Source organism: Aythya ferina (genome assembly GCF_964211825.1).
Source record: "Aythya ferina genome assembly, chromosome: 1".
Classification (NCBI taxonomy): domain Eukaryota; kingdom Metazoa; phylum Chordata; class Aves; order Anseriformes; family Anatidae; genus Aythya; species Aythya ferina.
The window spans coordinates 55643306-55657883 of record NC_140296.1 but is presented as its reverse complement, the minus strand read 5'-3'; the positions used below and the strand labels follow the sequence as shown (position 1 = coordinate 55657883).

General features: G+C 37.0%; 1 protein-coding gene across 3 annotated transcripts in view; it reads left to right on the top strand.

Annotated features, from left to right (window-relative positions):
* STK24 (serine/threonine kinase 24) overlaps window positions 1–14578 on the top strand; it is a 56718-nt gene that overhangs the window by 25766 nt on the left and 16374 nt on the right. For all 3 annotated transcript variants that reach the window (XM_084524161.1, XM_084524162.1, XM_084524163.1), the window contains 4 exons: window positions 8311–8367; window positions 11617–11725; window positions 11840–11997; window positions 13829–14014. In XM_084524161.1, coding sequence (XP_084380287.1) covers window positions 8311–8367; window positions 11617–11725; window positions 11840–11997; window positions 13829–14014 — 510 coding nt within the window. The remainder of the gene's footprint in view (window positions 1–8310; window positions 8368–11616; window positions 11726–11839; window positions 11998–13828; window positions 14015–14578) is intronic.

The following is a 14578-nucleotide window of genomic DNA, read 5'->3' as shown; positions in this document are numbered from 1 at the left end:
TTCAAAGAGGCAAAATATTCAAGTGTATATATATATATATTTAAATCAAATTAAATGAATGAAACTTTCACAACTGCTTTGTTTTTCCTTTTCTTTCTTTTTCTTTCTTTTTTTTTTTTTTTTTTTCCCCTTCTGGGAGTTATTCTAGCACTTTTTTTTTCTCAGCAAGTTACTACTGAAAGTGCAGAAAAGAGCAGTAGCACACTGAAGCTAGTGTAAATCTTATCAAGTTCATTTTGTTCCTGTAAGACAAGCTAAACAGAATCACAAATATATATTTTATTAAGGGGTTACCCTCTTCTGGGAGAGAATAAGAAGGAAACAAAGGCATTTTTTTATTTTCTTAATTTGAGTAAGTTTCTAGAATCAGTGGAAGATTTTTTATTTTTATTTTTTTATGGTTAAGAATTGCTACACTGCTTTCTAGCTTGTTGGTGGATATTGATTATAATAAAACGAGAGACCTAGCTATATGTGGGAGGCGTTAAGTTATTTGGAGGCTCTGAAATTCATGAAATACTTAAATGCCTTTCAAAGGCAAATCTAGTTATTCCTTTGTCGATTTTTTTTACTGGAGAACACTGATGTTCAGAGCAATTTTTTTTTTTTCTTCTCTCTTTGGAGCCTGTCAATTGGTAATAGTCATTCATGTAAGAAGAAAAATAAACTTGATCTGTGGTCTTCAGTAGTATACCAGATTATCTACTTCAGCATGACTAGATTTTTGCTTCTGCTTTCTTGCTGAATAAGTATCTTGATCTGTACTTTATGACATCTGCCTTTGCTCTTCTTACACTTCAAAACCCCAAAGCGGGGGGGTACCAATTTTAAGGATGGCAATTCACTGCGCCTGTTTGGTGTTTCAGTTGGTGTTCAGTTTCTTCACCTTTCTGAGAGCACTGGACAGTCCTTGAAGACACTATTCTAAGGCATGGACCATTTGTTGTGACAGGATGGGGAGGGGAATAGGGGAGGGAGAGGACAGTTTATCCAGAAAATATCTTTGTGTGACTTTATATAGACTATCTGGTATAGAGTATCTATCTGTGACTTTAGCCTTGTTCTCTCGTGAAATAGTGTCTTTTGTTCTTCAAAGCCAACAATTTTTTTTCCATGTCATGTGATTTTCAGGTTCTTCAGCTATCAGCATCTTTATGTAATATAGATGGTGTTTTTTTTCTTTTTTTTAATGGAATCTGATGTCGTAAACAAATAACATCCCTCTTGATAAAATGATATATCAATCTATACAAGCTTATATTGTGGTAGGTGGAAATAGATGGAGGAACATTAGCAGATGAATAATTTGTCAAGGGAAATTCTAGTGAAGGATTAATGAATGGTGAAACTCAATAAACTTGTTAGGAGGCTCTGGAATGATAGGGGAATTCCTTGTTCCTTGTAATAAGGCTGGAGAGCTTTTTGCTTATCAGATATGCGAGAAAAACAGCACTACTTACTGAGATTGTGCTTAAGAACAAACCATAGTGTGTTAGAAAGGTGATGTGAATAGGCGATGAAAGATTTTTATCTGGTTTTGTCCCCTGTGAAGATAGTTCCAAACACTTGTAAAAACATTATAGCCCTTCTTGATAGCTGTTGTACAGCTGCAGGAGCTAGATACGGAGTGGTAGAATCGATTTGCCCATTTGCAGGGGGGAGAGCTTGATTATTTGTTACTTAAGCTTAACAGAATTGTGTGGCTGAGATGTTCACCTTTTGGGGAAGCTGCGGTGTAAATAACTTGTGATCAGTGAATTCTATCCTCTGTCACATCCCTTTCATCTGTCAAAGAAGTTATTAAATGACACTGAGCGATCTTAACTGGCATGTGGAAGTGCTGTGTGAAGTTTAACAGTGCGTTCCTTACCTTCTCTGTCCAAGGATCGTGTTCTGGAAAGAATGGCATGCAAGCAAATGGTGCACTTCGCATCGTTAACATATGGTAACACTGGATCTAGTTCTGATTAGGTTTAAATTGAACCGATAATATATCAAGGTAATATTTATTACTAACCTAGATATGACAGGAATTGAGGCCCTGAGGTGGAGCTCCATGTATTTGTTGCCAAAAACATGCGTTTGCTGAATATTGTTGATATCTTTATGTATGTGCTGATAAAGAACTCACTTTTTGACAATCGGTACCTGTTCTAGCACTCATCTGTGGATCTAGAAAGTGAAGAGTCAGCTAACAACTGGAAAGGTTGCAAATCCTGATGAGTTTCAAGGACCAATGGTGATATTTCATGTTATAGGTGCCTTCTCTCTAACAGTTTAGAATCATTATTTTCTTGTATATATATTCCTTTTTTTCTAGAAGTTGTAAGCTCTTGGGGAAAGGCATGTAAAATATTTTGGAGGTCTTGATACTTCTTGATAGATGTTTTCAGATTTGAGAAGATGGCAATGTTTATTGTTGCTTGTGAAATGGTTTTAGCTTGTCTAAGAGAAGCAAGTGCCACAATTAGGTAAATACCATTTCCTGTTGGTGTCTCAAAGCATCATTCATAGCATCCTATTTTTTTTTTTTTCTGATTGATTGCTACCTTATCTCTGAATATAAACTCACAGATGTCCATTTGAGTTAACAAGGTAATGAGGACTTGAATGCCAGGTTCTGCCTATTCTTCATCCTGTGTAACAAGGCAGGGACTGCTGCTGTGACCTGATGTTCGAAGGGGATGGTGAATGAATAAAAAGATGCCTGAAGTTAAACTTGATGATTGTGAGCAAATAGGATGCATTTGTTTGGTTAATCATCTCTTCCTCTTTTCACGAAGGGTGTTGGAGTGTCAGGTGTTTTCAGTTTCACCTTAGACAGGTGGTTTTTGTACTTCTGTTTGGTTGCACAGCTTGTTTTGGGGCTGGACCTTTGCTGGGGGGCAGTGAGAGAGCATCTTTGGCATTGTGATTGTGCCACCTGGTGTTATAGTTTAGCATTGGTTTCAGATGCATGGTTAAAAACACATGTGAAGTATCTGTAAAATCCTTCTTCCTTTACAAAACAAAGTATCATACATCACGTTGTGTGATTTGTAACTAGTTTCTATTTTCCAGATTAAGTGAGGTTCTGATCTGGGTGTTTGGATACCCTCTGTCTTTGGGTTAGTAGAAAAACCTACAGTATCAAACGATAGTAAAGCTTTTAGTGTATAGATGAACTTAATCTAGCTCATATTCTGATTAGGAGATCTGTTGTGTTATTTCAGTCAAATATGTAACTTCTAGTTTGTGATTCCTTCTGCCTCGTAATGATTGACATGTTAAAATGTTTGCAAATACAGATTCTGAGTGGGATTTGCCAATCGTTCGTCTCTGAACCAAACCAAGCCTTCAGTAAAAGGATTTCACGTTTGTTTATTAAGTACCTTTTATTCTGCTGCTAATTATGCACCATGAATTTAAGGTGGGAAATATTCTTACAATAGGTGGGAGGATTTTGTTTCACTTAAAAACAGGCGGGCTCACAGTTGTGCAACTGTTTTCAAAGTGCATTAATTGACTTCCTCGTTCTAAGACTTCTGGCTAAATTCTGAAGCACTGCACAGGTCAGCTGGTGCTTCAAGTTCTTCTGGTCCTTCTTGTTCATGACGCTGTATTATCTTATTCTCTGCAACCACTCTGTCTCTCAGGAAAGGTGATTTAGATAACATCTAAATCCCTCCAGCCCCCTGCTCCTGCATGGGCTCCTCTCCACGGGCTGCAGCTCCGGCCCGGGGCCTGCTCCTGTGGGGGCTCTCCATGGGCCGCAGCCTCCTCCAGGCCACATCCACCTGCTCCACCGGGGGCTCCTCCACCCATGGGGGGGCTGCAGCGTGGAGATCTGCTCCATGTGGGACCCATGGGCTGCAGGGGGACAGCCTGCTCCACCAGGGGCCTCTCCACAGCCCGCAGGGGAACTGATGCCCTGTGCCTGGAGCACCTCCTGCCCTCCTGCTGCACTCACCTGGGGGCTGCAGGGCTGCTTCTCACTCCTCGCTCTCCCGGCTGCTGTTGTGCAGGAGTTTTTTCCCTTCCTTAAAACTGCTTTCCCAGAGGCACAATGAACATTACCGGCTCAGCTCTGGCCAGCGTTGGGTCCCTTTTGGAGCCATCTGGAGCTGGCTCTGATCTGGGGCATGGGGCGGCTGCTGGGCTCTGCTCACAGAGGCCACCCCTGCAGCCCCCCACTACCAAAACCTTGCCACATAAACCCAGTACGTAGGTGAATCTCTCCTGTTTAATATCATACCGCAAAGAAACACGTGTATACATTCTTCCTGCTAAATACATAAACAAATACACAAACATATCTCTGAGGCTAGTCTTCTCCATGTTTGAAATGTTTTGTTAGCTTCATAATGAACTTGTAAAGAAACATTTTAATCTTGATTACTTATTTCTGTGTATTTCTTCTACACTCTGATTTCTGTTCTGCTTTGGAGACTGTAGGGGATATTTTTTTGTTGGATAACTGGGGGGAGTGGATGGTCCTTGATTTTACATATTAAGAGAAGTTCTTTACTTGCTGCAACTGCACTTATCTTACAACTGTTTTCATGGTATACAAGTGAATAAATGGTGAATACTTCATCAGAAATAAAGCTGCTATTGTAAGACTTTTGTGTGGTTTTAGAGTTAAAATCAGAAGTCCAACTGTAAGAAGAGCATCCTAGTTTGGAAAGGGTTCAGAGAAGCTCTGCATTTGTGAGAGAGCTTTTAGATTCCAAAGCTGTTCCTTTGCCCAATTTCATGGCACCAGAGAAAAAACCTCTTGTTCCTACGTTGAAAAAGGAAATGTACCGTGTGCCTTCAATTAATGCGCTCATCTAGAGAAATACTAATCCTAAATTTGGCTTGATGACTCACCATGGCTCCACTGTGCTTGGAAGAAAAATCAATGCTATGTTGGGACTGATGCTTAAGAAGACAATTGGTCTTGCTTTGGATCTTAAAATTGAACACTTAATGGTCCTAGTCTGAGTATGTAAGTGTAGCTTCTTCTTGCAAATGCGAGTGATTTTGTGTAAATATGTAATTATTAATCTAGGCTATGGAAGATTTAATGATTTTTGTGCTTCCTTTGAAAGGAAAAATGCGGAATAAGTGCTGAACAAAGAAAGAAGTACAGGCAAGAAAAATAATTTCAACATCCTTAAAAAAGGAAAGTGACAGTAAGTTAGGGATTGTGAAGCATGCCAGAGATGCTTGTAAAGGAAGGGCAAGAGGAGGGAGGTTTGTTACTCTGGTGATGCCAAAGTGAGTTGACAGTGGTGCCCTACTTGCGTTTTGCTGTTGTTGCGTGGCATAAAATAAGTGTATACAGGTTACTGGCTCTAAAAGTAAAATATGTATCAAGCAATTCATTAAATTGCTTTACCAAAAGCACTTTTTTTTTCTTTTTTTCTTAAGCAGTGTGCAGATTTTAACTAAGAAAGCCAAAGACTTCCAGTAGGGATTAGTTGAAGGTGATGGTACGATTCACTACAACAGCAGTTACCTCTGTGCAGGTATTTTGCATGAATGTTGAAAACTTTAAATAAATACAGGCCTCGAAGTTGAGCAGCATTTCTGTGGCAAGGGGAAGGATGAACTGTGGACCTTGAAGATTCCTTTTAAGCTCAGGCTACAAATATAAAGGTGCCATAACTGTAATAGATAGCTGCTGCTTAGCTTCACACTAGGATATCTATTGATAGTTACGTGTCCTAACAGCATTTCCACACTTTACTGAATTTTAGATTTGTTTTAAAACCTTTGTATTCCTGAGTTTACTGGATTCATGGTTACTACATTGTAAATTCAGACATATGACCCTAAGCAGTTGATGATGAAAGCTTTAGGAGAAAAGGCTGAGCAAACTAGGGAAAAAAAGTGAAAAGATAAGTGAGGATTTAAAAAAAAAAAAAAAAAGTCTGACTTCTGTAATTTATTATTGTGTAATTTTATATTACACAATTGTGTATCTACACAATTAAAATTATATTCTTTAATTATAATTTTTAGTTATTTTATGCCACTTCTGGATTTCTAATTTGCAATTTATTTTAAATAACTATTTTCAAAGTTTTCTTTCAATTCTGAGGCTGGAAAATTCAATATCTAGTTCTGTGAGAATTTCTCTTGGGGGAAATAGTTACATCTTAATTAAAATTATTTCTCTAAATCCACATGGTAATTGAGATAGTAGAAAAAGGAAGACGCATCTCTTTTTTTTTTTTTTTTTTTAATTTTCATTTTGTTTTTTTTTTTGAGTGTGGATCAAGGGGTTCATTTGCCCTGCCTTTTTCTTTTCCATCCAGGCAGTTGCATTGGAATAACAGGTAGAGAGTGATACAGCTGACATGTTTGTGCTTGAATTATTATTTGCAGACACATAAAATTGGAATACTCGGGGCATTTCATGCTGCTTTAGAAAACAAATTTTCAGATGGAAGCAGGTGAGGTTTTTTATATGTAGAAATATATAAAATATATATGATAATTTTGATTGAGCTGAGGAAGTTTTCTGAATGTGAAGTAACTTAGAGTAAGGCACCTCTCAGAAGCATGCTTGTTCTGGAACTGTTAGAACCCAGAACATTTAAGGCAAAATCTGAGAAACTCTTAACAGCAAAGTATGTATTTCAGAATTGTTAAGGGACCCTTTCAAGATAGGGAGTGATTCTTGGAATGTCTGTTGTGTCTGCAAAAAATAAGCATTATCCAAATGCTATATCTAAATAAGATAAATTGTATTTTAAATATTTTTTTTCCTAAGAAAAATGTTTTGGTTCTTTTAAAGTTTTTTAACAAGATTGAATGTTTGTCAAATACCATTGACTCCTGAAGAACAAGTATCTAAATTTAATGGGATCTCTGTGTTTAAAAATAGTGGGTGATGAAGGAACTAATCCAAGATCGATCTTAACAATGGTACAGTTTGTGAATCTGGAGATAGGTGGGGAGGGCTGTGTGCTGTTACCTACAGGAGGTGCATTACTGTAGGGTGGATGGATTTGATGCTTCTCTTAGCGTATCTGAGAATAAAATATTGCAAACAGCAGAGAGAAGTGACTAGGTCCAGTCTCTTTTACAGTGTATGGCATATTTTTTATTAAACACTCCTGTAATATGTATCAAACTTTTCCTTGAGAATATAGTAGCTCTTCCTTGAGAATATAGTAGCTTTTTCTTCAGCTTTTATTTTACTGTCTAAAGCTAACAAATTGCAGTAGTTATCTTGAATAATTCTTTATCTTACTAGTTTGCTTCATCTTTCTTGAACATAGTTGTCCAAAATTCTACACCCTATATTAGATCCATGAACAATAGAGGAGACAATTTACCTGTATTCTTCCTTAGGTCAGAGACAAATAAGTTGTGGGTTACCTTTCAAGAAGCTGAAACAATGCAGTGATGTGAAGAATAAATTAAATGAAATTCAACCTAGACTGGAGTCAAGTTATGCAAGAAAATATTTGCAGTATCTGTATGAACAAAGATAATCAATAAAATCAAGACATTTTATACTAATGAAAGGAAATCTACTATATATGATGTATTTGGTATTTTGAATGTCTGTAATCAGAATTTTCAAATGTATGAGTTTATACTCCTCCACTTTCCTGTCTCTTTCATGTCTCAGCAAATACTTTTCAGAATATACTCATGAGGGTGATAAGAACAAGTAGGTGGGTGGCTCCTGCATGTTAAGTGAACTCAGAGCTTCAGAGCAATTGTCCAGTCTTGGTTCTAGCCTTTTTTGTTTCCCAGTTCTGAAGCTTTGACCATTGAATTAAGCACTGAAGATGCTCTTCATATTTTCAGCATAAAGGCAAGAGTTGTCCTGCTACACGACTGTTTGGCAGGAATTGAAGAGAAAATTCTTCTTGCCTGGTTACAATCCGTATTATAATAGCATTAGTATCAGGGCACAAAGGAGGTACCATAAAATGAACTTGAGTTTGATGTTTAAGAGTATGCATCAGTTATTTAGAAGCAATCAGCTTCTAATGTCTGCCCTCTTACCTATTGGTAAATGTGAAGTAGCTTTTCTCCTGTTGATTTAGATGAACAGATTTTTATTTATTTTTTTTTTTTGAGCACAGATAGTTGTGTAAATAGCTGGTGGCAGACTAAATGAATTCAGTCCCATCAGATGGGACTAAAAGTAATATCACATTGTAAAGAATAATCCAAAGGTGTTTTGGAGGAACAGCTAAACATTTATAGTAATTTAAAGCAGTAGATTCTTCAGCAAAAAGAATGGAATGATTCCCATTATAACTTAATGATAACTGATTGTTTTAAAACTTAATGTGTTTTCTGTTGTTTTTTGTTTTGCAGGATACAAAGTTATGGATAATAATGGAATATCTGGGTGGAGGTTCTGCACTTGATCTAGTAAGTAAACTTTATATGATTTTTGTTACCTTACCTCACATACTTAATTGTCCTCTGCTATAATTCTGGAAACAGTAGTGGTATCATTTGTCTGTGATACTCTTTTTTGTAATAATAGCAGAAAATTATGGTCTTACAAGTGAAATTATTACTTTCTAAGTTGGAAGGTAGCATAACCAGATGCCTTAAACAAAACATTTTGTTTTAATTTGGATATTCCAGTAAAGGAGAAAAAAATGCTTCTCAATGCCAGGAAAATATTATTTTCCATGAGGCATGACTGATTATTTATAGAGATGGTAGGGAGCTAAGCAACCTAATATTGGAAGCAGGATATAAACATTTTTGAATGCTGATCTTCAGTCAACCAGAGAACACTAAAGGCTGAAAACGGTATTTTCTGTTTCGTAATTCTCCTAACACAATTCTCCCTGGTTGTGTTAAGAAAGAAGAGAGAAAAAAAGTACAGCCTTATAAATTGCAAACTTAGTGAACCGTATCCATTCCATTTCTCTTCCATCAAAGAGTGCTGCAAGGAGATCTGCTTGACAAAGAATGGTTATAGAGGTAGTTCAATATGTTTGAAAGATGAGATTAATTGCACCAGATAAATTGACAAAATAATTGCCCAATTTTGAATCATAATTCAAAAGGTTCAATGTAGATTGCATTTTCCTGGCCTGGATGCTGGCAATTCATTTCAGCCATCTAAAAAATAAAAAATCACATACAGTATTGTATTTATTGTGGATTTAAAAAATAGTATTATAAAAATGAGAATACGTGTTTTGAGTACGTGCAAATTATCATACCAACTGAGACTGTCTGCAGCACAGTTTGTTGTTCTCACCTGGGGCGACTAATAAATGCTTGAAGAAAGAGTGAAAGTATAAATGCCTGTGTGGCTGTCTGCTGCTGACATCCTGAAGATGAGAGGAGAGGCTGGTAAATGCAGACTTCTGGCAGTTGAGCTGCTATGCTTTGGTTGGATTACCTTTTTGAACCCATTTATTCCTTTAGTTCCCATATCTTCTAAGTTCCCATATCCTCTAAGAAGGAATCATGTGCTTATGTAGAAATAGATAATGTTCCTAATAAAGATATATTGGGAAAAAAGTATATTTGTTGTTCTGATAGTTTTGTCCTGAAAAAAGGATAAGAGAGAAAGCAAAAAGAAAAGCAACTAGGAACTGTTTGGGTGTACTTCTATAACTTACTACGTCAAAAAGGTGTGTAAGAGTGGGAAGAAAACAAATGTTCTCAAATATTCCTTCTGTATCTTTTTTTTTTAAATCACATTCATTCACTTGTGTGATAACAGAGAATATACAGATAACATACCAATATACAGAACATATTTGTTCTGTAAGTTGTTGCCTAGAATAGTACAAAGTCTTTGGTCACGTCTTGAAATGTCATTGAAAGGATTTTGCTACAGAACTGAAGAACTGAAATCATCGTCCAAGTGTTTGTACATTAAGCATCTTGTGTGCTTCATCCATGTCGAATTCATGTCCTGCTGCTTGTTTTCCTAGCTCTAAACATACACATCATGGTCCCCAGCTGGAATCCAGTATGAGAATTGGCACTCTTTATTTTGCTTCTACACAAAGCAAGGCTGCATGGGGACCTCAGATTCTGTGGTTGAAGCGTATGCATGACTTACTAGCCTGGTGTCTCCTGTGCTTGAATACCTAGAGGCTATTTTCGAAGTCACACCTTGCGAGAGAAAGTGCACTTAAAGCAATTACAAATACATAGGCTCTCAATTTTAATAGGCTTGTGGTGAAGGTACAGGCACCAGTAGTCCAAGTCACAGCCTGTTTTCCCAACTTAGTGCTCATTTGGGTGAGCTAACATCTGACAGAGGAGTTCCCACTGTTAGATGTAATGTGCCATGGTCGCCAAGTCTTGAGCTGGTATTTGCAGCCTAGCCAAAGCAAAGCCCTGAGAATGTCTTTGTGGGCTTCAGGGAGTGGCAGCATCACGTATGTGCCTATTTATTGCTCTCATAAGAACAGAATGTTAGTTTTACTGAGATTATATCAATGCTGAGATGAACCATATATGAGGGTGTTTTCAAAGCTAGAGTAAAGAAAAAAAAAGGTCGAAAGCAAAGCTACAAAGATAAAAACAAATAATACATTGTCAGGATTACCTGAAATCCTACCTTTTTTCCTGCTTACGAGGTGAGGATTTCTGATGGATGTAGTATTTTATTTTTATCTGATATGTTTTTCAGTGGCTGTTCTTTTGGGGTAGCCTAAAATACAGGAGTAGAATCTTAGGATATCCTGAGCTGGAAGGGACCCACAAGGATCACCAAGTCCAACTCCTGGCTCCACACAGCAGCACCCAAAAATCAGACCATGTGTCTGAGAGCGTTGTCCAAATGCTTCTCAAACTCTGCAGGCTTGGTGCCGTGACCACTGCCCTGGGGAGCGTGTCCCAGTGCCCAACCACCCTGCACCAGAACTGTTCTCTGAGTTTGTGTTTCTCTCAAAATGCCCTTACTGGTTAGGAGGCCTGTTTTAGGCAGTGACCTTTCCTCTATCACTTTCAAGTTAGTGGCACGCTCAGTTTCAGAATTTATCTCAGAAGCAGAGAGCTGTGAGATATCCTCCCCCTGCTGTCTCTTCTCGGAATGAAATTACTCAGAATTGTTCATTCTAATGATTTACAGACTTACACCTTCAGTTTTATGTGGAAGAAAGAAAACTTCTTAAATATGCGGAGCTTTGTCAGCCTAGAGTTTTGGGTTGTGTTTTGGGGAACTTCACACAATCTCATCTAACATATAGTAATGCTGGATGAGATGGCTGATGTGGCACCTTAAATACCTCGGTTTCCTTCTCAGACTTTGAGATTTGGGTCCATATAGACTTGCACATCTAAATTCAGTGTAATCTTAAGAAGAAGTTGATAACGTAGATAATTTTCAAAGACTGTGTATGACTTGACCACAAAGCAATAATGTGATAACTTGAAATTGTGTCTTTATGGAGCATTTAAAAACTTTTAGAAGCATTTTAGATAACTTAAATATTTGTTTTTCACAAGACAACTTAGTTTAGAACTATGTATTTTCCTGAGGGTGTTGTGGATTGTGTCTCATGTTACAAAGTTAGCAAACGAGAAGTTTTGAGGTGTGGTAGAAGGATTTCTTTCATGCTCACAGTTCCATTTCTGGTCTCTCCATTTCTCCTTTTATACACACACACACACATAAATTCTTCTTTTGTCTCCTAGCTAGAACCTGGCTCACTTGATGAAACCCAGATTGCCACAATACTGAGGGAGATACTCAAAGGACTTGATTACTTACATTCAGAAAAGAAAATCCACAGAGATATTAAAGGTAAATTGTTTTTATTTGTATCATGATAGTTGAAACTAAGAGATGTGATTTTGCAAGAGTCTTAATTTATACTGCATGAGCTCCTCTAACACTATTTCCTCGTCCTTATTCTAGCGGCTAATGTATTGCTATCTGAACAAGGAGAAGTAAAACTGGCAGATTTTGGAGTAGCAGGACAACTAACAGATACACAAATAAAGAGGAATACCTTTGTGGGAACGCCATTTTGGATGGCACCCGAAGTCATAAAGCAGTCTGCATATGATTCAAAGGTAAAAGACATTGGACTTCATATTTCATTTTTTGTGGAGGAAGGTCATTAACAGTAGGTTATAAATACGTGAGGGGAAAAAAATGAAGTGTTTGTGCACACATAAACGTATATTAACTTGATTTTTATACATAAACATACATGCTCCATCTGTGACTGAAAGTCTGGCAGAAGAAAATTACTGATTTATATGGCTTTAACACATTTTTCTTGAACTGAGACTCAGAAGGAAGCAGAAATAATAACTCTCAGTTGCTAACACAAAGAACCTTCTTCACAGGTGACATTTTTCTTTCATATCCAAGAAAAAGCTTTCCTACTAGAGGAAATGTACTCACAATTATACTCAGAATTGAGGAGAACTTATCTTAATAACAGCATTATCAGCTAAGTTGAACTCAGAGCTCATTTACATACATAATCCTCTGCATTCAGTGTGAGATGGTGGTTCTGTAACATGGGCTAACAAGGCATCATTTCATAAATTTGATGGTATGCTAATTAACTTAGATATTTTCCGTATTGACTTACAAAATTAAGTAACTACGCTTTTAATAATAGAATAAATAGTGTCTGAACAAGGAAGGAGGAGCCCGTTTTCAGTAGTGCTATGTAGCTATCAGCCTGTAGTCCTGTATGAGTTGGTCAGAGAGAACCTAGGATATCAACTGAGCAGACACAGTGGATTAGAGGGTCACTTAATAAGGAGGACAGTAGTGATAATTGAATTCTTTACTCTACTCAGTACCTGGAAATGGATCTTGAAAACCAAAACTTGAATGTACTTTATTGATATCTTGTCCTTGTTTGGAACAGAGATTTTTGGTAGCTCCTTGCTACCAAAACCTTGTCACGTAAACCCAATGTGCTGTTTCACCAGAACATAAAGTTTTAGGATGCATTACTTCGGGCAGATTTGACAACAGGGTTTAGAGCCAGAGAGACTAAATTTCCTGGAAGGAGTAGTTCATTTTGATTATGAAAATCTGTGAAATAAATATATCTACCCTAAAACAACAGTCTGCATGTTGTGACATCCAGGAGAATGTGAATCCAACTCATCGCTGAAATTAAATGGTACCAGATCTAGCACTGATCTCTGCAGTGTCATTTGACTTGCCCCTCTAACTTGGCAGAAAGCCTTTGGATTGGCATTTTGTATGAGCATGACTTTAGAGAGGTTTCATGTACAGCAGGCTTTCTTGGCCTACAAGACATGCCTTTCAGGAGGTTTACAAAGCAGATCTGGTAGAAGAACACTTTCCATGTTTCAGAAGCTACTTGGACCAAGTACTTAACTGGTTAAAATCTTGGGGTGAAAAAATTGATTAATGTTGTTCTAGACTGTGTTTCACTAGTCTGTGAAAAGAATGATACATGAGGCAGTGTTAAACCCCAGGAAAATTATATTCTAATTTATTCAATTTCTTATAGTTGTACTGGCTGATACTGAAGAAAAATGCATGTTATAACATCTTTTATCCCAGCATTGTGTCCCGCCTCATACTTAAATAGTAAATTTGAATATAGGAGGTAAAGTGCTAGTTTATAACAACCCTACCATTATTTCTAAAAGATTTAAAAAGATTTGTTAGTAACAACTGATTTTGAATGTTGAATAAGTTTTCAAACTCTTACTAGAACTGCTTTATGATTGAGAGTAAAAACAGCTGATGAACTCTTTTATTTTATGTGGTTAACCACATAATCTGACTGTTAGCAAGAACAATTTACATATAAAATGATTTACAGTAAAGATTTAAAATCTACCTTGGCTAGCAACATTGTTTCCTCTTTCTCCAACTTAATCTTAAAATGATTATTTTTTACAGGCAGATATCTGGTCATTAGGCATAACGGCTATAGAACTTGCAAAAGGAGAACCACCTCATTCAGAATTACATCCGATGAAGGTTTTGTTCCTCATTCCTAAGAACAATCCACCAACGTTGGAAGGAAACTTCAGTAAATCCCTCAAAGAATTTGTTGAGGCCTGCTTGAACAAGGACCCAAGCTTTGTGAGTTTCACTTGTGCTTCAGTATGTCATAAAGAACTTGACTGGTTTACATGAATTCTCTGTGGAAAAAAACATTTACAGGAGTTTAAAGGGGGAATCTTTATTAGTGACTTACAGGGAAAGATTAACTGAAAGTTGCAACTTGCCCTTTTAAAGTTCAGTTACTTCTTCCTTTACTGATAACAACAGTATTTATTTACCACTCTGTTTTTTAAGAAATGAATGAACTGTAAGCTTACTTCATGCAGAAGTTACTCTTTCAAAATGGACGAAGCATTTTGAGATGCACAGGCAGAGTAGGACAGGTAAGGAAATAGCCCACCCACAGATAAACTTGATCAGATTTTATCAAAAGAGTTATACATACACTTATATATATATATGTATGTATGTATATATATTACAGACAGGATTCAGAATAAAGTTGAAAACTGAGAAATCCCTGAACAAATAATTACAGTTTTTTAAGGAGGCAAATGCATTTTTGCTTTGCCTAGCCTTAATGCAGAAACTGGTTAAAAGGGAGAGATTTTCTTGTGAATATTTGTTTTTATATATGAGGTT